This window comes from Lepisosteus oculatus, chromosome 2 (genome assembly GCF_040954835.1).
Source record: "Lepisosteus oculatus isolate fLepOcu1 chromosome 2, fLepOcu1.hap2, whole genome shotgun sequence".
NCBI lineage: Eukaryota > Metazoa > Chordata > Actinopteri > Semionotiformes > Lepisosteidae > Lepisosteus > Lepisosteus oculatus.
This window is the reverse complement of record NC_090697.1, coordinates 76,654,272-76,681,611: the sequence shown is the minus strand read 5'-3', so window position 1 is coordinate 76,681,611 and position 27,340 is coordinate 76,654,272. Positions and strand designations below refer to the sequence as shown.

The following is a 27,340-nucleotide window of genomic DNA, read 5'->3' as shown; positions in this document are numbered from 1 at the left end:
AGCCCTTTATGCCTGACACCATCACGCGGAGATTTCAACAGCGCCACATACCCGAAAACACAAACATACAAACAGCCAACGAAGAAATGTTCTTAGGAGCACTTCAAGAACCGGCCACCAGAGGGAGTTAAGGCTCTGTCACACTTTCTTTTGTTGCGCCCTCTGGTGGCCGTTTCCAGCAGTGCTCATGAGAACTTGTCTTCATTGGGCGTATTTGTATACCGGTATAAACTTACTGCTCCAAAGTACAGCTTATCAAACACGGATTTGAATCAGGCTGCGAGCTGGGTGAGCGCCCTGTGTTTGTGCTTGTGCCTGTGTGGGAGGGCCTGGGCTATACTGCGTGTCAGGAAAGGGAAAGAGGGAGGGCAGGAGGTGGGGAGGAGAGACAGGGATTAATACACAATTGGATCAAGCAGGATTATAAATACTCAGCTTCTGCTCTATCACACGCGCCCTCTCTCCGTCTGCTCACTACTACCCTGTCCACCAGCCTGGCAGACTGTCCCCGTCTTAACCCTCTGACCCTGCCTGTCCATCCTGCATCATCCACTGACCTCTGAGCGCTCGGCTTCGTCACTTCCCGGACAGCTCAAATTTGGACTTCAGACCTTCACTTCGAGATCAATTAAAACAGCAGAAGACGACAGAAGAGCAGCTGAGACTCAGAAGCAAGACGAGACGTTTGCAGGCAGGCTAAGAAAAGCTGGAGATTCTCCTGTGCAGAAACGTGGACTCCCAGCACGTGTGTGTGTGTGTGTGTGTGTGTGTGTGTGTGTGTGTGTGTGTGTGTGTGTGTGTGTCTGTGTCTGTGTCTGTGTGTCTGTAGTTGTCACAGTCAGGCCCTCTGAGCCCAGCTTTCTAAATTCGGCCCTACCACCTCCCATTCCTCCCCCCCAGGAAAGCATGAAACTCAAGTATTGTTGAGCTGGGAGCAGGGAGCTGGAGGCTGGAAGGTGGGGGGTGGAGGGTGGCTGAAAGAGCATGAGTGAAAGAGAAGGGGGGTGGAGAGAGGGAGAGTGGGACTTAGTCGGTGAGACAGACGACGAGAGACAAAAACCTCTTCCTAAGGATCCTGCCTGCCCGCCTGCCTGCAGCTGCGGTTTAAAGTAAGACCTGTTTTGGGGGAAACCCTCTCTTGCTTGTTCTGGAGAATAGCCTGGCTGTCATCGGTGCACCGCAGGCGTAGCGCAGGGGTGAGGGAGCAGGGACTGCTCTGGTGCGTGCTGTGTGTGTGTGTGTGTGTGTGTGTGTGTGTGTGCTGGGGGGAATAGGACACGTCTGGTGATTGCAAACTCCTTTTAAAACCCAAGCGGTGTTTCGGAACCACTTCGGCTGCCAGGGTTTCGTGTGGCTGGTGAGAGACTGGGAGACTGTCCAGCGCTTCCAGCGCCGGAGAAACCCCACAGGTAGCAGGAGGACAGCTGCTGCGGCGCAGCCCTGCTGCCTGGCGGGGCGGGGAGGCTCCTGTGAGCCCAGCGGTGCAGGTCTGTGTGGGTGCAGGGTGTGGCAGGAAGCCGGGGCCGATCATGAATATAGACAAATATTTATTACAAGTAACAGGTTTATTCCATGCTGAAAAAAAGAAGAAGAAAGAGAACACAACGTTTCGGCCGTGGAGCCTTCTTCAGGTGTGAGAGAGACAGGGCAGTAGGCAAAGGTAAAGTAGCGGGAGAACAAAGGTTGGGAGGGAGGAGGAGTGAGAGGCGGGAGCAGGGGACAGAAAGAGAGGCCAATCAAGAGGTGTGAAGTCAGAATGGGTGCAGAGAGGTGTGAAATGAAACTTCCAATAATAATAATAATAATAATAAACTTTATTTTATATAGCGCCTTTAAAGGTGGCTTCTCAAAGCGCTTTACAGGATGACAATAACAATAAATAAGAAGACTACAACAATAAATAAGAAAATTTCACAAGACAGGACACAATTATAATTACAACAATACAACAATAAAAATAGAGGAGACCGTGGAAGATGGTATTAAGAAGAGCAGAGGGGTGAAGAATGGAACCAGTTAAGTAAAGGCTTTTCTGAAGAAGAAGGTTTTGAGTCTGGATTTGAAGGAGTTTAGAGATGGTGACTCTCTAATATCCTTGGGCAAGGAGTTCCAGAGCTTGGGGGCATAACAGGAGAAGGCCCTGTCGCCCATACAATGTAGACGGGCTTGGGGGACAGTAAGGAGGGCAGAATTTGAAGAGCGGAGGTTGCGAGGTGGGGAGTAGGGCGATAAAAGTTCAGACAGGTATTGAGGTGCCAAGCCATGTAAAGCCTTGTAGGTGAGCATGAGGATTTTAAAGTCTACGCGGAATTTGACCGGAAGCCAGTGCAAGGACTCCAGGATAGGAGTAATGTGAACACTTGTACTAGACCTGGTCAGGATTCGGGCTGCTGAATTTTGGACATACTGCAGCTTGTTCAGAGTAGATTTAGATACACCAGGGAGCAGAGCATTGCAGTAGTCAATTCGGGAGAATACAAATATGTTGATCAGCTTTTCAGCCATAGTTAATGATAGCATAGGGCGTAGTCTTGCGATATTTCTAAGGTGAAAAAAAGATGTTTTGACAGTATGCTGTACATGTGGGTCGAATGTTAAGCCAGAGTCGAATATAACCCCAAGGTTTTTCAATTTTGATTGAAGCTCTAGTACAGAGCCATCTACAGACAGGGTTACAGGACTGGCTTTACGAAGTTGATGGGGGGTACCAATAAGCATGACTTCAGTCTTGTCACAGTTAAGATGAAGGAAGTTTTGAGTCATCCAAATTTTTATGTCAGAGATGCAGTTAGATAGAATAGAGACAGCCACGTCAGTGTCGGGTTTGGTTTGGATGTATATTTGAGTATCGTCAGCGTAAAAATGAAAGCTGAGGCCATGTGATCTTAAAAGCTGACCAAGTGGGAACATGTAAATGCTGAAGAGCAAGGGGCCCAGTATTGAGCCCTGGGGGACACCAGACTTGACAAGACCGATTTCAGACCTGTACCAATGAATGGAGAAAATTTAAAAGAACAGTAATCTGTCGTTAAGGGAAGGGAGAATGTGTGATCCTAGCTGCAGAATAATTTTAGTCTCGGTGGTCTTTCTGATGTATGAGTTCGGAAAACCGTCTTTGAGAACACAGACGGAGAGATTAGAGTGGTCGTGGCCGTCAGAGGTGAAATGAGAAACAATGGGCTTGGAGAGATCTTTAATCTTCACAGCCCTGACGTGTTCTCTGAAGCGGTCTCCGAGTCTCCTTCCTGTTTCTCCAATGTAGATGGCTGGGCATTTACTGCAAGAGATACAGTAAATAAGGTTGCTGGAGGTACAAGATGCTGTCTGGGTGATCCGGAATTGTCCTGAGGGGCCTTGAATGAGTGTGGTGGTGGCTGTGTACTTGCAGGTGATAACTCTCTCACACCTGAAGAAGGCTCCACGGCCGAAACGTTGTGTTCTCTTTCTTCTTCTTTTTTTCAGCATGGAATAAACCTATTACTTGTTCCTTTGCAGCCTACGCATGCTGACGCAGCTACCCACCTGAAATATTTATTACGGCTTTCAGAAAGGGTCGCCGTATTTTGAGTCTTGCCTGTTTCCATCCCGTAAGGAGTCAGGACACCAGACATAAATTCCAGCTGGGAAGATCCTAAAAGGATTGACGGCACAGGCTCTGTGTTTGCCAGGACAAAGTTCTCTCCCAAACTATGGGAGAGGGAGCAGGTTTAACACACAGAGTCACGATCTGTGGGAGCAGGCGAGAAAGAGGAGGAACTAACCCTTTGCTCATTTCTGTTTCTGGACACCTTTTGTTCAGGCAAAGCTGACCAGCTGACAGCAGGTCCAGTGGTGTGAGCAGCTCAATGGACACGGTTGATCATGGGTTGCGGATCATGCAGTTGATCATGGGAAGCCTGCGTGTGGAACCTGAGCAGTCACAGCCTCAGCAGGCTGTGCTGTGTAATAGTAATAATAACAAAAAAATAATAAACTTTATTTTATATAGCACCTTTAAAGCACTTTACAGAATGAAAACAACAATAAATAAAAAGAATACAATTACAATACACAGAGGAGACCGTGGGTGGTGATACTTAGTATAGTAGGAGCAGAGGGATGAAGAATGGAACCAGTTCAGTAAAAGCTCTTCTAAAGAAGGTTTTGAGTCTGGATGTGAAGGAGTTTAGAGAAGGTGACTCTCTGATATCCTTGGGGGCTTGGGGGACAGTTAGAAGAGTGAAGGTTGTGAGGTGGGGAGTAGGGCGATAGTAGTTCAGACAGGTACTGAAGTGCCAAACCATGCAGAGCCTTATACAGTAGGTGAGCATGAGGGTTTTAAAGTCAACATGGAATATGACAGGAAGCCAGTGCAAGGACTCCAGGATAGGAGTAATGTGAACAGTTGCACTAGACCTGGTCAGGATTCTGGCTGCTGAATTTTGGACATACTGTTCAATATAGATTTAGACACCCCAGCGAGTAGAGCATTACTGTAGTTAACTTGGGAAAACACAAAGGTGTTGATGAGCTTTGATCAAATAGTGTCTTTTCTGCCAGCATCTGCCCATCACAGGTGAGAAAGACGCCTGAGGTCACATGTGCACACAGGGCTGCTGCCTTCACCGGGCAGATGGTGGCACCAGGACGTAGACTCAGGCTGCACAGCTGTTTGGACGGCTTCATTTTTAATGAACACAAACCACAAGTGCCAGGGACACAGCACAGGTTGAAAACAGGGAGGGGAGTGATCTCTCATTTCATCTTGACTACAGTCAACACAAATTTACTCCCTATAGAGTAAAAAGGTTTCTGGCACAAGGCACCAGCAGCTTGTGCATATAAGATCACTTTATTGGCCATACACAGTTTCTTGCAGTAGGAATTTGTCTTTTCGCAGACCCCAGCTTGATCTCCATGAGACACACAGACAGGGAGAGAAGCTTGAGGTCAGCACGCAGGATCAGCTATTTATACGGCACCCCTGGAGCAGCTGGGGTTAAGGGTCTTGCTCAGGGGCCCAACGGAGTAGGATACCTCTGCTGGCTGCTGGATGTGAGTCAGCAATTTTCCAGCCACAGGCGCAGATCCTGAGCCACAGAGTCACCACTCCGCCCCATGAACTGTCTGAACCTGCAACTGGTGAAACCTGAATTGCAGTGAATTGAATTTGTTTCTGTGCAAACCTCTTCTACCTTGTCCCACAGTGTAGTGTAGTCTGTTATCTCTGACTGCTGTGTGGTAGATCTTTAATTAAACAGCCCCCCTGCTCGTCCTGGGTTACCTAATATACTGTACCCGCAAAGAAGAGAACTGTTACACAATAACCCAGCCGTGCTGTTGTTAGGAACGACGCCTCTGTGTCTGCGTCTGTCGGTGTGTTGCAGGAAAGCAGCGCAGTGTCCCTCTGGATGTGTGTGTGTGCGTGTTCGTCTGTCCAGAATTGTGCTCTGTTACTACAGACTTTTCAGCATCCCAGGGGAGAATCGATTGTTGTGTCTAACCCAGCTACCTTGAGAGACACATTCATGTACTCTGGCAGACATTGTTTAGAAATGAGTAATGTGCTTGGACTGTGTAAAGACATTCTTCTCAGGCTTGTTGAGATATACTGGGCCAATGATTATACTGGGGACTTAATCACGGGGGTATTATTATAGTAAACAGGAAACACGTCTCACTTCTGTAATTTCATGGTTGCGTTTTCTCCAGTTACTCTTGCTGGCTCCCTTGCTATCAAAACACACCCGTTTCTGGAAGCTGGGCTACGTTTCAGTCCTGCCCTGCCGGTCGTGCCAGGAGTTTCTACACCGGGATCACGACGTCTCTGCGCAGGACAGCACGTCCCTGGGATCCTGCTGCAGCTGGCAGGACTGACGCCTGAGCTGAGCCAGTGTTCCCAGCTACAGGAGCTGAGAGACAGGGTCCAGGAGATGGTGCCGGTTTCAATTCTTCAACAGCAGGCTGTACTGGGCCTGTGTCTCCACTGCAGGGCTCCGTACTGGGCCTGTCTCTCCAATCAGGGCTCTGTACTGCAGCAACAGAGAGTTAGACTTGGAGACTGCTAGCGTCAGCCCATCACAGTTTGATGGGAGACTTTGTGTAAACATGAGACCATATGGGAGAGTGTGCCGGTGTGAGAGTGGGACACTGTGGGAGTGACACAGTATGAGAGTGACATGAGTGACAGAGTGAGAGTGAGTGTGGGAAAGAGAGTGAGACATTACGTCACCTGCACTCATTTTGTACTCCTTTTTCTGATTCAGTAACATCACAGTGATGACAGGTGTAGGTCCCATTGTGCAGCTGTTTGATCCAGATTCTGGCTCGTCCCAGCTTTCTGCCTTAGTCTGAGTAAACATGCGAATCCGTGCATCAGACATGGAACTCTTGTTAAATATACATGCTTAGGATTCTTCAGTAAGCTGCACAATTTGTGCCGAATGTGAAACAAGAATAGGATAGAACTACTGTGCACCAGGAGCCTGATCTGTGCCAGGAGCTTGCCTGTGCTATGTGGATGTGCGGAACATTCAGAAAACAGGCTCCACTCCCCCTCCATCTCCATCGCTTTGCTCTTTTGTGCAGCGCTAATGAAATGCGTGTTTAATATAATAACAAACAAAACACCGCATCAACCTCCACTTCCTGTGATCTCCAAAACACTTCACATCACCAGCCCCCCCTCCGCCTGTCTCTCCCCCCCCCGATCTCTCCCTGTCTCCTGCCCAGTTCCCCCCGTCTTCCTCTCTCTCCAGGCACCTACACCTCTCTTCCTCCTCGTTCTCCCTCCCCCCTCCTCCCCCCCCTTGCTCGCCAGGGCAAGAAGGGCTCAGTCTCTAAGAGAGCCTTTGTGTCCCAGAGCTCTCAGCAGAGCGGGGAGAGAGGAAGAGGAGAGGGAGAGAGAGGAGAGGAAGAGGAGAGGGAGAGAGAGGAGAGAAAGAGGAGAGGGAGAGGGGAGGGAGAGAGAGGAGAGGAAAAGGAGAGGAAGAGGAGAGAAAGCGGGGAGGGAGAGAGAGGAGAGGAAGAGGAGAGGGAGAGAGAGGAGAGAAAGAGGAGAGGGAGAGGGGAGGGAGAGAGAGGAGAGGAAAAGGAGACGAAGAGGGGAGGGAGAGAGAGGAGAGGAAAAGGAGAGGAAGAGGAGAGAAAGCGGGGAGGGAGAGAGAGGAGAGGAAGAGGGGAGGGAGAGGGAGTTGATCCAAGGCAGAGAGGGGAGAAAGAATGAGAGAGAGAGAGGAGGAGGGGTGAGAGAGGAAGGGAATCCAAAAGACTATTGAACTGCTGCAGGGGGAGCAGCCAGCAATCTCCCGTTCTCTTTTCAAGGAGGAGAGAGAGGGGAAGGAAAGAAAGAGGAAGGTTTGAGCGCAGTGAGGGGCTCTTGACAGCAGCAAGCTTGATGTGACCTGGAGCCCAGCAGTGCGGCAGGGCACACACCGCGGGCAGTGGCACCGAGCCCGGAGATCACAGCACACTGGCACGGGGCCTGGGCACAGCCAGTGCACTCCTGCCCGGCAGGCAGAGCGAGCCCCGCTGTCCGAGCCCCGAGCCCCGAGCACAGGGCACGGCCCTGCCGCTTCGCCTTGACGGGCACAATACCGCGATTACAGAGGAATCGCAGCGCAGAGCTTTGGCAAACTTTTGGTTTATTTTTCGGTCTCAGTTGGTCTCATTCAGTTGTTTGCGAGTAAGTAAATAATGGATCAGAGGATCTCATCCAGTCATTTCGTGACGATAATCTGGGCATGGCTCTCCACAACATGGGTGGGTAGCTTGGTCCATACATCCGCAACATGTTTCTGCAAAGAATTTCCTCCCTAAGTTAGTTTCTGGAGGTTGAAGTATGACCAGAGCAGTCAGCAATGCAAGGTCCTCCACAAAATGCAAACAAAACTCAGGGTTTCAAATTCCTCCATCAATCACCACAAATTCTCCTATGATCTTCTCAATTCTTTCCTACAATCTGTGTACAGAGTGTCCACCTCCTGTCTGAGATATGGCCCAGTACAGAGTGTCTACATCCTGTACAGTGTGTCCACCTCTGTCTGAGATATGTCCCAGTACAGAGTGTCTACATCCTGTACAGTGTATCCACCTCTATCTGAGATATGTCCCAGTACAGAGCGTCCACCTCCTGTACAGAGTGTCCACCTCTGTCTGAGATATGGCCCAGTACAGAGTGTCCACCTCCTGTCTGAGATATGTCCCAGTACAGAGCGTCCACCTCCTGTACAGAGTGTCCACCTCTGTCTGAGATATGGCCCAGTACAGAGTGTCCACCTCCTGTCTGAGATATGTCCCAGTACAGAGTGTCTACATCCTGTACAGAGTGTCCACCTCTGTCTGAGATATGTCCCAGTACAGAGTGTCCAACTCCTGTACAGAGTTTCCACCTCTATCTGAGATATGTCTCAGTACAGAGTGTCCACCTCTATCTGAGACATGTCCAAGTACAGAGTGTCCACCTCTATCTGAGATATGTCCCAGTACAGAGTGTCCACCTCCTGTCTGAGATTTGTCCCAGTCCAGAGTGTCCACCTCCTGTCTGAGGCATGTCCCAGTACAGAGTGTCCACCTCCTGTCTGAAATATGTCCCAGTACAGAGTGTCCACCTCCTGTCTGAGGCATGTCCCAGTACAGAGTGTCCACCTCCTGTCTGAGATATGTCCCAGTACAGAGTGTCTACCTCCTGTCTGAGACATGTCCCAGTACAGAGTGTCCACCCCCTTTCTGAGACATGTCCCAGTACAGAGTGTCCACCCCCTTTCTGAGACATGTCTCAGTACAGAGTGTCCACCTCCTGTCTGAGGCATGTCCCAGTACAGAGTGTCCACCTCTATCTGAGATATGTCCCAGTACAGAGTGTCCACCCCCTTTCTGAGACATGTCCCAGTACAGAGTGTATCTCACTGGCTCGAGCTCATCAGCTACTGTCTACCTGCTCTTCTTGCACCAGGCCTGTCTGTAGGAGTGGATTTTGCTGGTTCCCACTCTCCTCTCTCCCTCCTCAGATGTGGCTGTATGGTCTTTGCCTGGTTGGCGGGGGGCTTTCCCTGCTCTACGCGCTGTCCCGCTGGCTGATCCCAGCCCTGGCGCAGTACAACGGGTCGCTGGCGTTGCTCTGGAACGACACTATCCTGGAGCGGGCGCTGGACCTGCTGACCCGCTCGTCCCGGCCTCAGCGCATGCTGGCGCACGTGAAGCGGCACGCCGCGAGGGGGGACCCCCAGAGCGTCATCGACGCCATCGACTACTTCTGCCGGCACAAGGAGTGGGCCATGAACGTGGGCGACGAGAAGGGTGAGCGCCCGGACCCGTCTCCCCGAACTGCTCCGATCCGAGGAGGTCCCACCGCGGCTCACCCGGTACCAGCGCGGGCCCGAGAGCGAGCGGAGCTCTGCCATCGCGGGTTCGAGCTGCGGTCGTGTCATTAGCTGACCGTGACCGGGCTAGGGTGGGGCCAGCCAACTAGGGCTCTCTTGGCTCACAGAAGCACAGCGCCCCCTTCAGCCTCCCAGGATGTGCTGCCTGTGACATGTCAAAAGCTGATTGGCTGAAAGGTGGGTGGGAGGAGGAGCCTGTCCTCACTCTCCCCTGTGTGCGGTGGTGGGGTTTGTTTTGGTAAACTGAGACATGAAAAACACAGAGCTGGTGGGTGCTCTGGGGATTCTGGGGATATAACAAAAATAATTGGGAATTCAACATTTATTTAAAAACATGAAAAAACACATACAAAGATCCACAAGTAGATCACTTCAGCTCAGCTTTGTCCCCTGCTTTGGGATTAAGCTTAAACCTCTTTAGGACAGAGATTTCCAGTCCTGGCTCTGGGGACACCAGATCCACAACCTCACAGTTTTAGTTTCCTTGATTGAACTACAGTAATGAGGTGCTTGATAGGAACCCTTGCTGTAATATTTTTGGTAACATAATAAGGAACAAAAGTAGTTAAAAATGCAACATCCAACATGATTAGGAACAATATCCTAAATGAATCCTATTATTAGATCAATCAAGGTTTAGTTATGTAACTGAGAGATCAGCTTGACATAAAAAGTGTCGTGGGTCACCAGAAACACGGTTGAGAACCCCAATATAGGATACCTATACTTGGATTGCATCATATCCAGTGGGAGATGTACATCTTTGAACTTTGCTCTAGCCTGAGTTGTGCAAACATGGTAAGTTTTACAAATTGTACAAGTCGAACAGAGAAACATTGTAGAGCCAAGAACGGGCTCCCCCTGGTGGTCAGTCTGTGCTCCGCAGTGCCCCACGTCTGTCGGCCTGCAAACCGGTTTCCCAGGAAACTGAAAGAGCTGTTCTGGGGCAGAAAATGTCATGGAGTTAAAATGACCTCTTCCTGATGTCTGTTCCAGCTTTCCCACTGCCTTATTGTTGCACTTTTCTGTATTGCATGCTTGCCACGTCTGAAAGTTGTTGCTAAGACTTTATTTTTTTATTTTTTTACTAGCTGCACTGACAAGGCATCGCGTTAGTCAAACTACTGCAGTGCTGTAGTGACAACCTGTGCTCCAGGCCTGGAGCAATCCCTGGGCTGAGACTGGCCACCCAGGATGATCTTATTTTTAACTGGTTAATGATGCCCGTGTCACCCCCAGTCACCTCTCCAGCGTGATCTCAGCAGAAAGATCAGACCGTTCAGCGTGTCCTCGTGGGCAGGTCAGATTGTCCTAGAACCCACACCTGGCAAAACCCCACTCAAACGGGGGAGGGACACATGCAGACTCCTCACAGACAGACACAAGCAGCAGATGTCGAACCCAGGGCCCTGTGACTAACCGCCATCCTGCCTTCAGCCTGTAACTCCTGCACCCTCCACCTCCTTCAGCAGACGCCCTCCCTGCTGCTCTTCCTGAGCCTCTGCTTTCACCTGCAAACAGCCCCCCCATCCCTCCTCCCCCTCCCTCTGCCCCGAGGTCTCGTCAGCCGATTCTGCCCTCAATAGGAAGTGAAGGGCTCCTGAAGTCTGCAGGGCCAATCAGACCTCCGCTTGACTGCACCCACACGCGCCGAGACACACGCACACACACACACGCCGCGTTACCCGAGTAACTGCGGAGTGGCTGCAGACACACGCACGCACGCAGGACTGACCTCAGGACCCCTGTGTGTGCGTGTCCGCTCCCCCAGGCACCATCCTGGACTCGGTGGTGTGTGAAGTGAGCCCAGGAGCCGTGCTGGAGCTGGGCACTTACTGCGGCTACTCCACCATGCGGATCGCCCGGCTGCTGCCCCCCGGCGCCCGCCTGATCACCCTGGAGTTCAACCCCGCCAACGCCGCCGTGGCCCGCCAGGTCATCGCCTGGGCTGGCCTGGAGCACAAGGTAGCACACGCCGCCCAACGGGGTTTGTCGGATTCCCCATGCAGGAGAGCAGGACCACACAACTGCAATAACAGCTACTGCTTCTGTTCATGAGCCCAGACTGGACTGCTCCAGAAACCAGAAGAGCCTGTAGCACTGCAGAACCAGGGCAGGGACTGCAGATACGGGCATTCAGACTTATATACAGTAGTGTTTTACAGTGTATGCTGCAGTGAACCCAGCTATGTGAAAGGTAACTTCCCCCCAAAAATATTGGGAGTTTCTCAATTTCCCTCCAGTACTTCGATAGCTGTGGTATACAAACGTCAGCATTCCACATTAACATCTACTTGAGGGCCTATATTCTTGATGCACAGGCCTGAACTTTAGAGACACTGCTGTGTAGGTGTCTGCTCCACTCTGGGTTCTGTGTTGTCTTACAAATGATCTGTCAAGGAGGCTCATCTTAACACGACTGGGGTCTGTGGCACAGGTATCGAGCTCACACTCGTTTTATATTCTAGGCTGAACGATGGTGCGGGTGTTGTTTTATCTGTGCATGGGTCACGTGCTCTGGGAGAGCTGCTGGCAGGTCGGGTCATTGGCCAGTCTGGCCGAAGCCTCGTCCGCCCACAGCTCACTTACTTACCTTGCTCCAGATCAGAAATGTGCTTTGCAGGCAGGAAACAACTGGAATCCGTTAACAAATAAAGAGACATATTCGTATGATGAAAAAGAAAGTAATAAATATATATACAGTAAAATACAGAATCAGTTGTGCAAAGTGAGCAGGTCAGTTGCTGTGGTCCCCCTGAAGGTGTTTGCATGGTGCTGGCCGTCTGGCAGCAGGGGGTGGTCTAGTGCCGCCGGGCTGAGTGATGGACACTGGCTGTCGTCCAGGTGCAGCTGGTGGAGGGCTCCTCAGGTGACCTGATCCCGCAGATGCGAGAGAAGTTTGGGATCGACAGCTTCGACTTAGTCTTCCTGGACCACTGGAAAGACTGGTACCTGCCTGATACCAGACTGATGGAGGTACGTCAGCCCCCTGCACGGCGCAACGCACTTCGGTCAGCACCACTGACCACTCCACTGGACAACAGCCACACTAGACTTCAGTCAGAACTACTGACCACTCTGCTGGACTACACTCACACCAGACTTCAGTCAGCACCACTGACCACCCCACTGGACAACAGCCACACTAGACTTCAGTTAGCACCACTGACCACCCCACTGGACAACAGCCACACTAGACTTCAGTTAGCACCACTGACCAACCCACTGGACAACAGCCACACTAGACTTCAGTCAGAGCTACGGGCCGCCCAACTGGACAACACTCACACCAGACTTCAGTCAGAACTGACCACTCTGCTGGACACAGCTCACACCAGACTTCGGTCCAAACCACTGACCACCCCACTGGACAACAGTCACACCAGACTTCAGTCAGAACCACTGACCGCCCCACTGGACAACACTCACACCAGACTTCAGTCAGAACCACTGACCACCCCACTGGTCAACACTCACACCAGACTTCAGTCAGAACTGACCGCTCTGCTGGACACAGCTCACACCAGACTTCAGTCCGAACCACTGACCACCCCACTGGACAACAGCCACACTAGACTTCAGTCAGAACTGACCGCTCTGCTGGACACTGCTCACACCAGACTTCGGTCCAAACCACTGACCGCCCCACTGGACAACAGCCACACTAGACTTCAGTCAGAACTGACCGCTCTGCTGGACACAGCTCACACCAGACTTCGGTCCAAACCACTGACCGCCCCACTTGACAACAGCCACACCAGACTTCAGTCAGCACCACTGACCGCTCTGCTGGACAGGCGGTGGCGTGTGGACGTTCAGCTGTGTGGAGGCCCCAGCGTGTCCGTGTGGCGCAGCTGTGAGTGGCAGACCCTGGTGACCGAGTTCAGACACACCACCTCGCTGAACCACCTGCTGCCACTCTGGTCAGCCCTGCTGGGCTGTGGGCTAGCAGGTATTCCGGTCTCTTCAGAGAGCAGTGTCCCGGGACAGCCCGAGGGACAGCCGTCTAAACTAGGGGCTCCCAAACCTAGGTCTGGTGAGCCCACACCTGCTGGCCCCTGTTCCACCTGAACACCCAATTAAATAATCGAGCCCTAAGAATAGGTTTAATCTGAGCTCTGAGTTTCCAGATCAAAAAAACAGGTCACCTTTTAACTTACTACTGTTCTTAAGTAGAAAGAAACCTCTTAACCTTTTCACTGGATAGATGAACTTGCAGAGGAGCCAGGCAAGCAGGTAAGGATTCATGCGAGGAAAGAGCTCAGCTGCTATGAAAGCTGGCAGCTCTGGGGATCCCCAGGCCTGGACTGGGCACCCCTGCGCTACAGGGGCTCATTCTGGCACCCTCAGCCCCCCCATGATCGGAATCCAGCTACTGCTTTATGTAGTGCTTTCTTGTCTTTTAAGCCGCTCGAACCCTGGGCCACAGTGATCGCTTTAATCTGACCCCCCCCCCAACCCTGCAGGAGCTGGGACTGCTGCACAAGGGCTCCGTGCTGCTGGCGGACAACGTCATCTGCCCCGGGGCGCCCGAGTACCTGGCGTACGTGCGGAGCAGCCCCCGCTACGACAGCCGCTACTTCAAGTCGCACCTCGAGTACACGTACGTCGAGGACGGGCTGGAGAAGTCCGTCTTCCTGGGATAGCGGCGCTCGCAGGGTCCGGCCGACCGACGGCCGCGCAACGTCCGTGCGCTTGTGTCCTATTTTCATTTTTAAGACGTTTTTTAAGACGTGGAAACACGGGAGCGTACCTCTGCCCACATCTCAGAGGGGAAGAGAAAAGCCTCGAGCTAGTCTGCCCCAGAATGCTCGATATTCCCTTTTCCGTATTATAATTAGAGAATTGTTTCCATTCTATTTAGCTACACTGCTAATTGTTTTTACTACCTGCTATTCCCCCTTCTCTCCCCTAGAGGGCAGAGCGCTCCGGCCTTAACGGTCAAGTGAGAGAAGCGGCCTGGTCCATTTTCCGGGGGGTGGGGGGGTATGCTCCCTGTGTGGACAGAGCAGTGGACTGATCCGCTTACAAACCACAATGCTGTTTTTGTAACAGGCTTTTGATGAGCCCCTATCCACTTTACTAAACATACGTGCTCGTGTTAAAAATAAAACATTTGGTAACATTCTCACTGCCCGTGTTTTCTGACTCATTTGCCAATCCCCTTTCTTTCTGGGACAGACCCGTCTGTGCTGGAAAGCTCACACTTCGGGTTGACCGATAATCTAACCACTACTGGCTTTAAAACTAGCAAGAGATTTATGCGTCTGTAAACATTCGGGACTTCAAAGGCCCACCAGTAGAATAAGTCTGAATCTGGGCTTCTTTGAGGAGGATATCCAGTGAGCAGTAATTTTCATTGGCAGAATCAAGAGGGACCTGTCCAGAGCCGACCTCCCAAAACCCAGGTCTGAAAAGTGACCTAAAATACACTGAAATATAACAATCTCAGACTAAACTCAGATTAACTCAATAGACTCTCCTGGACTTCTTTAAGGGGTTTCAGTGACTGAAGCCTGCAAAGACTCACTGCTGAGAATCAACACGGGCTCAGGATCATCCAAAATTCACACCTTTCAGAGCAATCAATCCCTTTGAATAACATAAACAGAAACCCGGCTCTGTGCAGCACATGTTGCGATACAAAGTTAACACATTAAAATAATTTGTTATAAATAATTTTAGGAGTTCTGATGTTATATAGAGTATATTGTTACAATCCTGATATAAACTACGGGATCAATGAAGTATCTATCTATCTAAACGGACCATATAAAGGGTTAACAACTGCACCAACAAGAATCAACAAGAACATCTGAAAGTTTGTGTGAGTTGCAATTGTTAGTTACTAATTAATAGTATTATCAGATAAGAACAAAGGTTAAAAACAAGTGGAGCTATTTGGCACATGTAGGTCCCTCAGTAATAATAATAATAATTTAATAATTGCTTACACTTATATAGCGCTTTTCTGGACACTCCACTCAAAGCGCTTTACAGGTAATGGGGACTCCCCTCCACCACCACCAATGTGCAGCATCCACCTGGATGATGCGACGGCAGCCATAGTGCGCCAGAACGCTCACCACACATCAGCTATCAGTGGGGAGGAGAGCAGAGTAATGTAGCCAATTCATAGAGGGGGATTATTAGGAGGCCATGATTGGTAAAGGCCAGGGGGGAAATTTGGCCAGGACACCGGGGTTACACCCCTACTCTTTTCGAGAAGCGCCCTGGGATTTTTAATGACCACAGAGAGTCAGGACCTCGGTTTTACGTCTCATCCGAAGGACGGCGCCTGTTTACAGTATAGTGTCCCCGTCACTATACTGGGGCATTAGGACCCACATGGACCACAGGGTGAGCGCCCCCTGCTGGCCCCACTAACACCTCTTCCAGCAGCAACCTCAGTAGTTGGCAGATAATTGATCTGAGGACCTCATCCAGCTCTTTCTTGAGAAATATCGGTTGGGTGTGAATATTCGTTGTGCACGCATTTGTTCACATCTTTAATCTCATGTGCAAGTTATTTATAGCGTACAGCCCTGATATTTTGCCATCTGAATTTTGGAAAAATCACAAAGCCAGTTTGGAAACTGGAGTCTGGAATTCTGTACCTGCAAATCAGGACAGCCAGAGGGGGTCTGGGTCTCTTTCCACCTGAGCCCTCGATTACCTGACCAAACTCATTATCAGCTTAGCCGCACAAGTCGAACCCTTTCCTTGTCCTGCAGAAGCTGAAATTTTAAGAGACCCATAAACCCTGCTGGACAGCAGACCCTCAGGACTGAGGTGGGCTACCCTGCTGTAAATCAAGTGTTTATGTTTCTCATCTGAACACAAGGGGCCACAGGGAGACAGAACCACAACACTGGGCTGTTTATTGAGAGACTTCTCCCCGGATGTCAAAGAGAGCTACAATAAAGTCAGAACAGCAAGAGAGCATGAAAGAACTTCGACCAAGGCAGGTGAGCTGTCCAACCAGGTCCATCGGTGTGGTTCGAACACCCTTCCGAGGTTCCCTGCAGTCTGCGGCTTCCCTCACCGGTCAGATGAGAGAAACGGATAAATCGGACATCCGGGAAGCAGGATCCAATGGAGATGCACTCCCCTCCCCAAATCCGGAGCAACACACATCCCAATCCTCAGCGGGTCAACAGGGGAAAGGTAACCGCCGGCGGAGACAGACCGCAGGTCCCAGCCTTCACCACGAACAAGAACCTGTCGCTCTTCTCGTCTCCAAGGCGGTCTGCTGTCTGCTGTCCCGTTCCGGAAGAAGGATGAGCCCCAGCTATCCCAGGTGTGCCAGATCGAGAGGCGATCACGGCAGCTCAGATGAGTGGCCACTTATTGAGCTTCGGACTTAAAAACACTGTTTTCTCTGGACTAAACAATCACCTTATATTCAACCAAATCTAAACTGTCTGTGTGTGGGCAGTCAATATACTGCCCAGATGGAATAGTACAATGGATTTATCCTATGGTGGCCCTGATGCCACAGTTTGCATTCCAGATGTCAGCAGGAACAACATTAAAACTTCCTCTAATTCCTTGTGCATTAGTATTGATCAGGTGTGCCAGGAGACCCAAGGACAGTTCACTGAACCACAGTGAACCACCCGATAAATTTTTCACCGATGTTCACATGTCCCGGAAAGCACGGTCTGCACCGGTACGGCCCGGGAACCTTATCTAGTTGTCCTGGGAAGCCCCAGTGTTGAAGATCTTGGCCAGCAGGGAAACGTTGGACTGGGATTTCTCCTGGATGGCCCGGGCTTTCTCCAGCGCCTTCGCCAGCTCCTTCTTGGACCGGCCCCGGGGCTGGTTCTGTTTCAGCAGGCGCCTCTGCCGGATCTCGTCCTCGGTGGGCCGCTGGGTGAAGTCCCAGGTCTTCTCCAGGAAGCTCTGACCCTCCTTCTTCTTCCTCTTCTTCAGCTTCTCCAGGCTGTGGCTCCGCTCCACGTTGGCCAGGTAGAAGTTGGTCTCCTTCTTGGCCTGGGAGATCTCCACCCGCAGGCGCTGCTGTCTCACAGTCTGCTCGTACGCCAGGCGCTCACTCAGGTGACACCACTGGAACCTGTGAAGGTACTGAGGCAGGCGAGGGGGGGTTAGTGTGCGAGAGACAGGTGGGGAGTCTGTGACATCAGGGCCACCAGAACGACAGTCGATGCAGCAGGTGGGCGGAGAGAGAGAGCCAGGTGGGCGGGGAGAGAGGGAGGGAGGGAGGCAGGGGGCCGGTGGGTGGAGAGAGAGAGGGAGGGAGGGGGCCGGTGGGCGGGGAGAGAGAGAGTGAGGGAGGGAGGCAGGGGGCCGGTGGGTGGAGAGAGAGAGAGAGGGAGGGAGGCAGGGGGCCGGTGGGTGGAGAGAGAGAGAGAGGGAGGGAGGCAGGGGGCCAGTGGGTGGAGAGAGAGAGGGAGGGAGGCAGGGGGCCGGTGGGTGGAGAGAGAGAGAGAGGGAGGGAGGCAGGGGGCCGGTGGGTGGAGAGAGAGGGAGGGAGGCAGGGGGTCGGTGGGCGGAGAGAGAGAGAGGGAGGGAGGGAGGGGGTCGGTGGGCGGAGAGAGAGGAAGAGGGAGGCAGGGGGCCGGTGGGCGGAGAGAGGGAGGGGTGTCAGGAGCTCCCAGCGCACCTTCATGCACCACAGATCGTCGTGAAAGCGGCTCCTCTTGCGCGCTGCCATGGGAGTGCTGTTCAGGCTGGCCGCCACCCTCTTGGCCACCCGCTTGTCCTTGAACTCCACCCAGCCCTCGACGAAGGACTTGGCGTTGGAGCCCGCCTTCTTCCTCTTCCTCCTCACCGAGTGGTCTGGACGCGGCCCAGGGGCAGAGGAGACGGAGGCGTAAGAGGGCAGCACAACCTTCCTACCAACTAACACGAACGGGGAACGCGATGGAGACCAACACCTCGATGCAGGCGAAGCGAAGGAAGCACTCGGGCAGCTGTGTGAACACCTACAGCACGAAAAACTCTTACTGACCGTATTTTCAACTCCTCTGGCTAAGCAGCCAGCGCCCTCTGTAAGAGTGAAATAGCTGACGTTACAATGCCCGGGACATAAACATCAGCTTCGAGTGTGACGTACACACTAACACCAGGGCCAACTTTCGCAACGTACTGGCATGCCACTGGGCTCTGGGATTGCGTCCGCGTGGGTTTCCTCCCACAGGACAAAGACATTACCATACAGGGAGGTGAACTGGCTTCTGGGAACACTGGCCCAGGCGTGCCCTGCGAGGGACTGGTGTCCCGTCCAGGAAGCCTCCTGCATTAACATTAACATCACTTTATTAACCCTGTTCAATTTCTTGCATTAGGAATTATCTTTTCTCATACCCCAGCTTGCTCTCCATGAGACACACAGACACACAGATAGGGAGAGAGCCTGGGGTCAGAGCGCAGGGTCAGCCATCGTACAGCACCCCTGGAGCAGTTGGGGTTAAGGGCCTTGCTCAGGAGCCCAACGGAGTAGGATTCCTCTGCTGGCTGCGGGATTTGAACCGGCAACCTTCCAGCCACAGGCGCAGATCCTTAGCCACAGTGCCACCATTGTGCCCACTGCTTGACGGGATAGACTCCCTGCGATTCCCCAGCACTGGAAGAAGCTGTTAGGAGATGGATGGGTGGGTGGATGGATGCAGGTTGGTTTCATTCACAACCTCCGGGACAACACTGAAACGTCCCCAAGGAAAAGTGCCAACCAACTGTAGCTCGGGCTACAGCTTCCTGCGTGAGCTCGGGGGCCACAGCGGGGTGGCGGTCCTCACCCTCGGGCTGCAGGAAGATCCTCCCGATCTCTCCGTACACGGACAGCATGTTGCGCACGTGCCTGGGTCTGAGCCGGGGCGGGATGTGGCCCAGGTACAGGACCCCCGGGACCGCCCTCCTCCCCGAGGGCTTGGTGCCCGCTGCCGAGCGCTCGCCCTCCGTCGCCCCCGGCCCTGCGAGGCCTTGCCCAGCTTCGCCCCCGGCTGCCCCCGTGTCGTCGCTCATCGGCCCCTCCTCCTCTCCTCCAGACCCCTCCCCCTTCGTCTCAGGCACCTCCCCCTCTCCGTCAAACTCCTCCCCCTGGTCCGACATTCTGCAGCGAGAGAACAGCACATCGGAGCACAAGACGTTCAGCTGGTCTGCCACACGCACAAGTGCAATGAAATCTTTATTTGCATGTATGCTCCGATACAAAGGCGCTAAGGAATCACCCAACAAGCACAGAACAGCAACTAGAAGTTAACATACCACTTTAAAAAGCAGGTCAGACAAGCAGTTCTGAGAAGAGAAAAAAACCACGAGTGTGAGTAGAAATGTAGATGAGTTTGGTCAGTGGTTGGAGTAGAGTTCGCTAATCTGACAGCTGGTGGGGGAAACAAACTGTCTCTGAATCTGGAAGTTCGTGCCTTTATGCTCCTATGAAGTTGACCAGAGGGAAGGGAGGAGAAAAGTGAGAAACTAGAATGACTGGTGTCCTTAGCAATACAAGTCGCTCAAATTATTTTTTGAACTTTTTGACAGTTTTCCAATACTAGAAAGTTAAAGGGTGTTAAATACACGCTCTGAACACTTCAGTCAAGGGAGGTATTGAAGTGGTCTGTTCTACAGACCCCACAAGTGGTTCTCTGCTGCAGTTTCTAATGGCGCAACAGAAAAAGACAGCACAAGCAGAAAACCAAAGTACAAACGCCAGCAATAGCAAGAGTGCCTGTTGTGACCACGAAAAAGTACATTTATATCTGTCCAGAAAATCATATCAATCAATAATAATACTAAAAATAAAAGACGAAACGCCGCTTATTCATAATTCAACTGCCTAAACGAAATAACACAAAGCGTCCCACTCTAAGATTTTATTACCAAAACCTTTACTATAAAAGACTTCTAGAAAACTCCAAACCGTTTTACCTTTCCGGAACAGAAGTCCAAACGAAACCCTGATTTCTCTAATTTCTCGCGTCAGCGTCGCCACAATCTTTCTCGTCTCCGCTTATATTTCGGTCGGGGTTCTGCTTCTCTAGGTGTATACAAGTAACCACGAAAACCAAATGTAACTTCCAAACGCGAACTTATTCGATCTCACAAAAACACATGCACACTAACAGGACGTCGCCATATTGCCACAGCTACGCATGCTCAGTACGGCATTCACCGTGTCTACTGCGTCTGCGCGTCGGCGTCTCTAAGGCCCGCTGCCTGAACGTGTCCAGAGGAATGTCGTCCGCAAAGCCGCTGTTAATAGATTTGGACCCAATAAGAAATAAAGAAAACCCATTCAAAGAATTTTAATCGCAGTTTATTTGACAGATAGGGGAGCAAACGGAATATGCAATGCTCAGGGCAGTCTGTGATAGATCAAGCCGGTATTGTGTGTCCGCTGTACTGGGATCATGTTGTCTGTTACAGTCCGACAGCATCACCTGACTGGACAGAGACTCAGTTGTGTGGCATTGGGGGGTCCACGGAACTGATCTTGGGGGATGGGTCAGTGAGTCCACACCAGCAGTGTCCAGTCCTGGTCCTGGAGGGGCCGGTCAGTGTGTCTGCCGCAGGGCCTGAATGATGTTCTAATTTAGGAGTCGGTTTCAGAGAGGTTGTGATGTCTGCGGGCTGGGGGGGCTGCACGCTGATTTGCTCTGATCTAGATGACGTCTGGTCCCGGAGGGGCGGTGTATCTCGGTGTACTTGGCGTCCTGGCCAAATTCCCCATTGACCTTTATCAATCATGGCCTCCTAATAACCCCCCTCTCTGAACTGGCTTCATCACTCTGCTCTCCTCCCCACTGAGAACTGGTGTGTGGAGAGCGTTCTGGCGCACTCTGGCTGCCGTCGCATCATCCAGGTGGATAATTCACACTGGTGGTGGTGGTGGAGGGGATCCCCATTACCTGTAAAGCACTTTGAGTGGTGTCCAGAAAAGCGCTATATAAGTGTAAGCAATTATTATTATAATTACTTATGACACCTGAAGTAGGCTCCACGGCCGAAACGTTGTGTTCTCTTTCTTCTTTTTTTTCAGCATGGAATAAACCTATTACTTGTTCCTTTGCAGCCTACGCATGCTGACGCAGCTACCCACCTGAACTAATAATTATTATTATTATTATTATTATTATTATTATTATTATTATTATTATTATCTGTGAGTTTTCAGTCTAACACAGCTTTAATGACCCAGATCAGCTCATTATTGGCTTAATAGGACCAATTTTACACCGTCACCCGGATTCGCAGATTCTGGTGCTTTTCAGGAGACCTAGGAAACCTGCAGATACACCTGCCTTCCAGAACCAAAATTGGACACATCTGCTCTAGAATCACCCGAAATGTGATTCTTTCTTGGCATTAATTTCTTGTTGTTACCACTTCTAGACACAAGGTGGCGATGTAAAACCAACAAAGAGGGTCCAACTGCCCGCTCTTGTGTGCGAGCCTCCAGAGGAAATGAATAAGCGAGATGGACTGGCCTCAGGGCTTCACAAGAGTGTGCAGAACTGCTTGAATTAAGCACTCTAGATTTTCATTGAAATAGCACGTATTGAGTTGCCTTTGCTTGTTAGTCCTCTGAAGTATTGAAGCTCAATTTGGAACTGGAGAACTGGCAGCTGGGCTTTTACACATGTTCACAGTGCACAACACCCTGTCCTGTAGACAGTGACTGACCCCTCCAGGACCAGGACTGGACAGTTCTGCTGCAGACACACTGACCATACCTTCAGGGCCCTCAGGACTGGACAGCCCTGCTGCAGACACACTGACCATACCTCCAGGACCCCCAGGACTGGACAACACTGCTCAAACAACCTTTTCTATAAAAACAGCTATCTATAAAACATACAGAGAAATATGGTAATATAACAAAAAATATCAGCTCCTGTACATATTGTAATGTTAATAATCTAGTAGAGTTACAAATTCAGAGTTTATGGTAGGAATAGTGACTGGTCATCTTCTGTCATCAGAACCACCTCCTGACTATCCAGGATGGTTTTAGTACAGCAGATGAATGGGTTGAGGCATGGAGCTCTTTTCTTTATGAATCAAGAAAAGACAGAGCACTAGAACATACAAATCTGTACATTACAGCATGCAACATGCAAATTGCACACAGACTGTGGCACATGTGACCAGAAATGAACTCAGGACTCTAGAGATATGATCATCAGCCCTAAACACCTGCCACATGACACCTTGACTCAGGTGTGATATATTGTACACATCACATTCTAATATATCAGCTCTATCAAAACCCATACTTACTTACAAAACCTTACTAGGAGACTCCAAAGTACCTGCAATTGCTCTGTAAAGACTCTGGCCTGTCCTGTGCAATGGGAAGGTAGCTCGACTTGGGTGGGCTCATTGCAGGATCTCTACAGAAGCAGGTGGAAGTGCTATAAACACACAACACACAGGCTCCACGCTGACCACAGTGACTGCAACCTAGGAAAAGAAAATTAGGTCCCAGTGGAGTGAACAAGGGAGAAGGCAGACTTTGAACATACTGTCTGAGAGTAATATTAATCTGCACCACACAATATCTTCTCATTAACAAAGCCTCTCCTGTGAGCTTTGCTTTCTTTGTTGCAGGCAGTGATGAGTGCAAATGCATTGCAACTATTTGAAGCCAGCCAGCAGAGTTCTCCTCTGTTTTTACTGGGACATCGGTGCTGCATTTTAAAATATGCCTTTATTAACATTTCTAATTCTTTGCTTCACCATCTTTGCACATCTTTGCAATAAATGTAATTTTTCTGTGTGACTGCCCATGTCTGCCTCTACACAATGCACACGGGCCAAGCCACTGAAGTCTCCTGCTTATCAGGCTTGGAGTTGTGTCACATGTCATGGCTGAGTAACCTAATGCACACTATCTGCTCATCCAGGCTGTTCGTGTCGTCTTATAAGGTAAGACTACAACGTGTGCAGATAGATTAGGACTGCTCTCTTGGCTTTGGTCATTTTCTTTCTTCATCAAAAGGAGCTTTTCTGAGTAAGAACAGAAAACTGTTCATTTTAACCAGGCAATAGAGGAGAAGGGAATTGGACAGGAAGTTAAGTGCATGGGGGCGCAGGGCTGAGGCAGCCTGGACTTCACCCTCCCTCTTCCTCTGTTTTGGACAGCAAGAGTTCCTGCATCTTCCCATGCTTAAATTATGTATAGCCCTGTGCGCAGTGCTCATGTGTTCCTGCAATATTTAAAACACATTGCTTGGGTTTGGGGCACACAATATTCTACAACACGAGCAGAGGATACTTCTCTCCATCTAAATATAAATCAGTGAAAAGGCCAGCGCACCTGGGGTAGGGGCAAGGCTGTATCCCCTCTCTGACGTCAGACCAGTGGTTATTCTGCGCACGTAACACAGCATACAGTGAGCCAGTGAACATTCCCTGTCTGTAGTCAAACTGGCCAGGGGGGGCTTTCTAGCTCTTACCTTGGGAAGAGCATTGAATAAGAAGATGAGAAAAGTACTATATGAGAGGAGCCAGTCAGGCTGTCTAGCATGTTTGGTTGTCAGTAGCTAGTTGATCCCAGGATGTTTCCTGAAAGACACTAGGGTATCGGCTTCAACGACAGTGTTGGGTAGCTTGTTCCAGACTCCCACCTCCCTTTGGGTAAAGAAGTGCTCCTTTCACAATTTTGAAATGCACATCCGTGTAGTTTCCACTTGCGTCCTCTGGTTGTGTTTCCGTGTTGATTCCGGGAAGTCCTCTGGGCTGGGCTTGTTAGAGGCTTTGTGGATTTTTAATGCTTGAGTTCATTCTCCTTGTAATGTTCCGTGTTTAATTGATCTATTCGATCTGTTCAATCTACATTTATTATTATCCATCTGGTGTCTACCAAGTCCTGCTTTTAGTCCGGTACTGTTAGAAAGTCGACAAAAGCATGAAGAAATCTAAACTCTTTTAAGAATAAATAAATTCATTGGTTCAGTGGCTCAGCTCCATGAATTGATTAGCTCACTGGATTTGTGTGAGATCTGGGGTGAGACAGAGTTTCTGCCTTCAGGGAGCAGGATGACATCCTCTCTCTTTCTTCTTCCGCACGTTTTCATACGAGCAACAAATACAAAATTATTTTCTTTTCTTTTATGAAGTGGCCAGGCCATTCATTATCATGTCCTAAAAGCAGCACATGAAGCACAGAGCATGCACATCTGTGTTCTCCTGTAAGAGGTCTGGCCGCTGCCGATCCACGGATTTGTGAGTGTAGTTATTCATGCCTCTGTAAACAGACTTGTCTGCTTTGGTGTGGCAGGCAGAAGTTAATCCAGTCTTTACAATCCTGCCCCTCTGATCAGCAGCAGACGTGCATATAGAGTTTGTATTATTATTAAGTCTCCCAAGATTATATGATGTCCATTTGGCATAGTGTTGCTCATGACAGAATAATGATATTGCTATATTTGCTTGCAGCCGCTAATCTCTACAGGCGCTTGCTTTTTGATCCTTCAAAGAACCCAGTTTTCATATGTATACACTTTAAAAGTTTATTTATTGATTTATTTCTGGTTTCTGAGATCAGGGCAGAAGTGGGGACAGCCACACTAATCTCCCCCAATCAGGAGAACCTGGCATGTTTGGCAAGAGTAGGTGCTGGTTCTGAAAGGACAGAGATGGCAAGGGTTGGCCAATACAAAGAGTCCTGGGATGGCAATGCTTTGCCAACACAGAGTATCCAGGGATCGAAATTGGTTGGCCAACACAGAGAGTCCCGGGATGTAAACTGGGTGACAAACACGGAGAGTGGTGAATAGGACTAAACTCTCACCATTGGATTCACTGACCTCAGCTATCACTAACTCCAGACTGCCTCATGTTAATTAAAGCAAGTGAATGGTGGCAGTTAGGAGTCTGCAGAATTACTCCACGGAGTTCTACTGTAATCTTTACAGCTGTAAAACAGCGACTACAAATAACGAGGATAATAAAACCGGCAATATCTGGTTGCTACACAGAGTGCCCAGAATGTCTGATTTCTCTGTCACAAATCAGGAAATGCCTTGTAAACAATATGGCGGCTGTCTGTTTCATCACCGGTGTGAGTGGCAGATTTATTAATGCCCTTGACAGCGCGCTGTCAGCCTCGGTTGTGTCCACAAACGCAGCAGCCTTACAGCCAGGACAGCGGGAAACTGTTGTGACAGGCAGAGAGGGCGAGGGAAGGGGAGGCAGGGAAGGAGGAGGAGGAGGGGGTGGGTACTCGGAATTACAAGAGGACAGGACAGAAACGCACCAAGATGTGGCCGAGCCTTCCTCCGGCTCCAGCGCCTCGGCCTCTCCTGCATCTTCTGGGGGATTTCAGGGATGGCAAAGCAGCCAGTGGTGGAGCTGGGAGGAGTTCTGGAGACAGGAGTGAAAGTAATTCCACTTTGACAATGAAAGTGTCAGCACAGCTCGTATGATCAATCCCTGGCTCTGCCAATGCAGCTGCAATGTATCAGACATCCTGTGAGAGAGCTGCCTAAAAAACATCCTGTAGTGATTTTATAAGGTGTCATCTTGATCTGAGCATATTCAGACCGTGTTAAAGAAAGGAAACTGCTTAACTGAACATGATGAAAGAAAAGGTTGGCTGAATGAGCATGGGCAGTAGGATTTGCTTGCATTCTGCTTGCAGGGATCTCGCAGGGATCTCGCCTGACTGAAACAGATCTGGTATCATTCCACTGTGCTCACGAACCGCCCACTAGTGCTGAGTCCGGGTGTGGAGTTACTGTGACACAAAGTTGCCAAGAGCAGTTCCATACACTTCCGAACCACTGTAAACCAAGCAGTCACAAGTCACGAGTCACTAAGCCTGACGTCAAGCATTGCAGGCAAGAGAGGAAAGAGCTGCTGTTGCCTCATGGCTTCGGGTTCGATTTAGGACTGGGGTGTCTTCTGCGTGGAGTTTGCATGTTCTCCTCTGTGCGGCTGTGTGGGTTTGCACCAGGTGCTCTGGCGACCCAGAGGGACAGATGCCCGCAGTGTGGATTTCCAGGAGGAAGGCAGAGAGAAAACAAGGATGGTTTCCAGATCCCGTTGCAGCAGAAGAGGTTTGGTCGTAGGTGGGTCCTGCTCTGCCAGCAGTCTGGAAGGATTTATTTATTTGAGCTCTGGCTCCTAAGGAGGATCCATGATACTGCTTTTCTGGGATCCCTTCCGTAACCGGTAACTGGATGAACGAGAAGTGCTGTACAACGTCTGAAACTGGAGTTCCAACTGTCAGACTCCATGGAGGAGAGAGCTGGGAATACCAGACATATTTCTAAAAACTGTGTTTCAAAGTTACATGAACCTCTAGAATGCAGCAGCATTATAAAAATACCACACTCTGCTCAGAATGAGTATAACAGAGACATGGGGAAGAGATAGCACAGTCCATTAAAATCTGAGCCAAGCCTCTTTGATCTCCTCTTTAAGTGCAAAACTGCAGAGGAATAATATATGTACATGTATAGATAGATATACTGTAAATCTATTCAGTGTAATTAAATCTGATAAGATTTTCTTTTCCTTTTTCACTGTCTTCATGTGCTGGGAGTGAACGTTTCGTGGGCACTTTGATATCAAACCACAATCGTTCCAGTTTTTGTTCTCTGAAAAAAAAAAACAGTTTTTTTTTAAATACAGAAGGAGGTCGTGGGTTAGTAAAGTCTTCTAGATACAGTGAATGTGAGGGCAGGGGGAGGAGAAGGAGGAGGTGAGAGGGGGGTGCATTTTGACCTTTCAGTCGAAGATCCTTAGGAGCTCCAGATGAGGAGGGCAGTGGACCCTTCTGGACCGGCCAGAGAGCACACTCGCATGACCACAGCAGGTGATTGGAGCCAGCCTCTCTACCAAGAAAGGATTATAAGCCCGGGTGTTCACAAGAGATCTGAGCAAATTAAAAAAACACATTATCCTTTACACAGCAACATTTATCAGAGTGATGACAACACTGGTGTGAACTGGTTTTGGGGATTGAGAAGGCAGGGCGGGGGAGGGGCCTGTACAGCTCAGAGTGGGGCACA

At 50.3% G+C, this 27,340-nt stretch overlaps 2 protein-coding genes across 4 annotated transcripts; one reads left to right on the top strand and one right to left on the bottom strand.

Annotated features, from left to right (window-relative positions):
• The first annotated feature begins 432 nt into the window (after positions 1-432).
• On the top strand, positions 433-14,490 carry comta (catechol-O-methyltransferase a). 3 transcript variants are annotated; one of them, XM_069184284.1, is made up of 5 exons: positions 433-691; positions 8,988-9,276; positions 11,131-11,324; positions 12,204-12,335; positions 13,826-14,490. In XM_069184284.1, exons 2-5 carry the CDS (start codon positions 8,988-8,990, stop codon positions 14,003-14,005), a joined length of 795 nt encoding a protein of 264 aa, XP_069040385.1. In that variant the 5' UTR covers positions 433-691; the 3' UTR covers positions 14,006-14,490. The 3 variants fall into 3 exon arrangements, with proteins under 3 accessions (XP_069040385.1, XP_069040378.1, XP_069040392.1); XM_069184277.1 differs by having other exon boundaries at positions 434-1,109; XM_069184291.1 differs by lacking the exon at positions 433-691 and adding an exon at positions 1,140-1,487.
• A 1,733-nt stretch (positions 14,491-16,223) lies between these two features.
• On the bottom strand, positions 16,224-20,474 carry abt1 (activator of basal transcription 1). The gene is made up of 4 exons (XM_069184264.1): positions 20,250-20,474; positions 19,121-19,434; positions 17,986-18,161; positions 16,224-17,447 (listed from the first exon to the last, which is right to left on the bottom strand). The coding sequence occupies exons 2-4, from the start codon at positions 19,431-19,433 to the stop codon at positions 17,052-17,054; spliced, it is 885 nt and encodes a 294-aa protein (XP_069040365.1). The 5' UTR covers position 19,434; positions 20,250-20,474; the 3' UTR covers positions 16,224-17,051.
• Between the last annotated feature and the right edge of the window lie 6,866 nt (positions 20,475-27,340).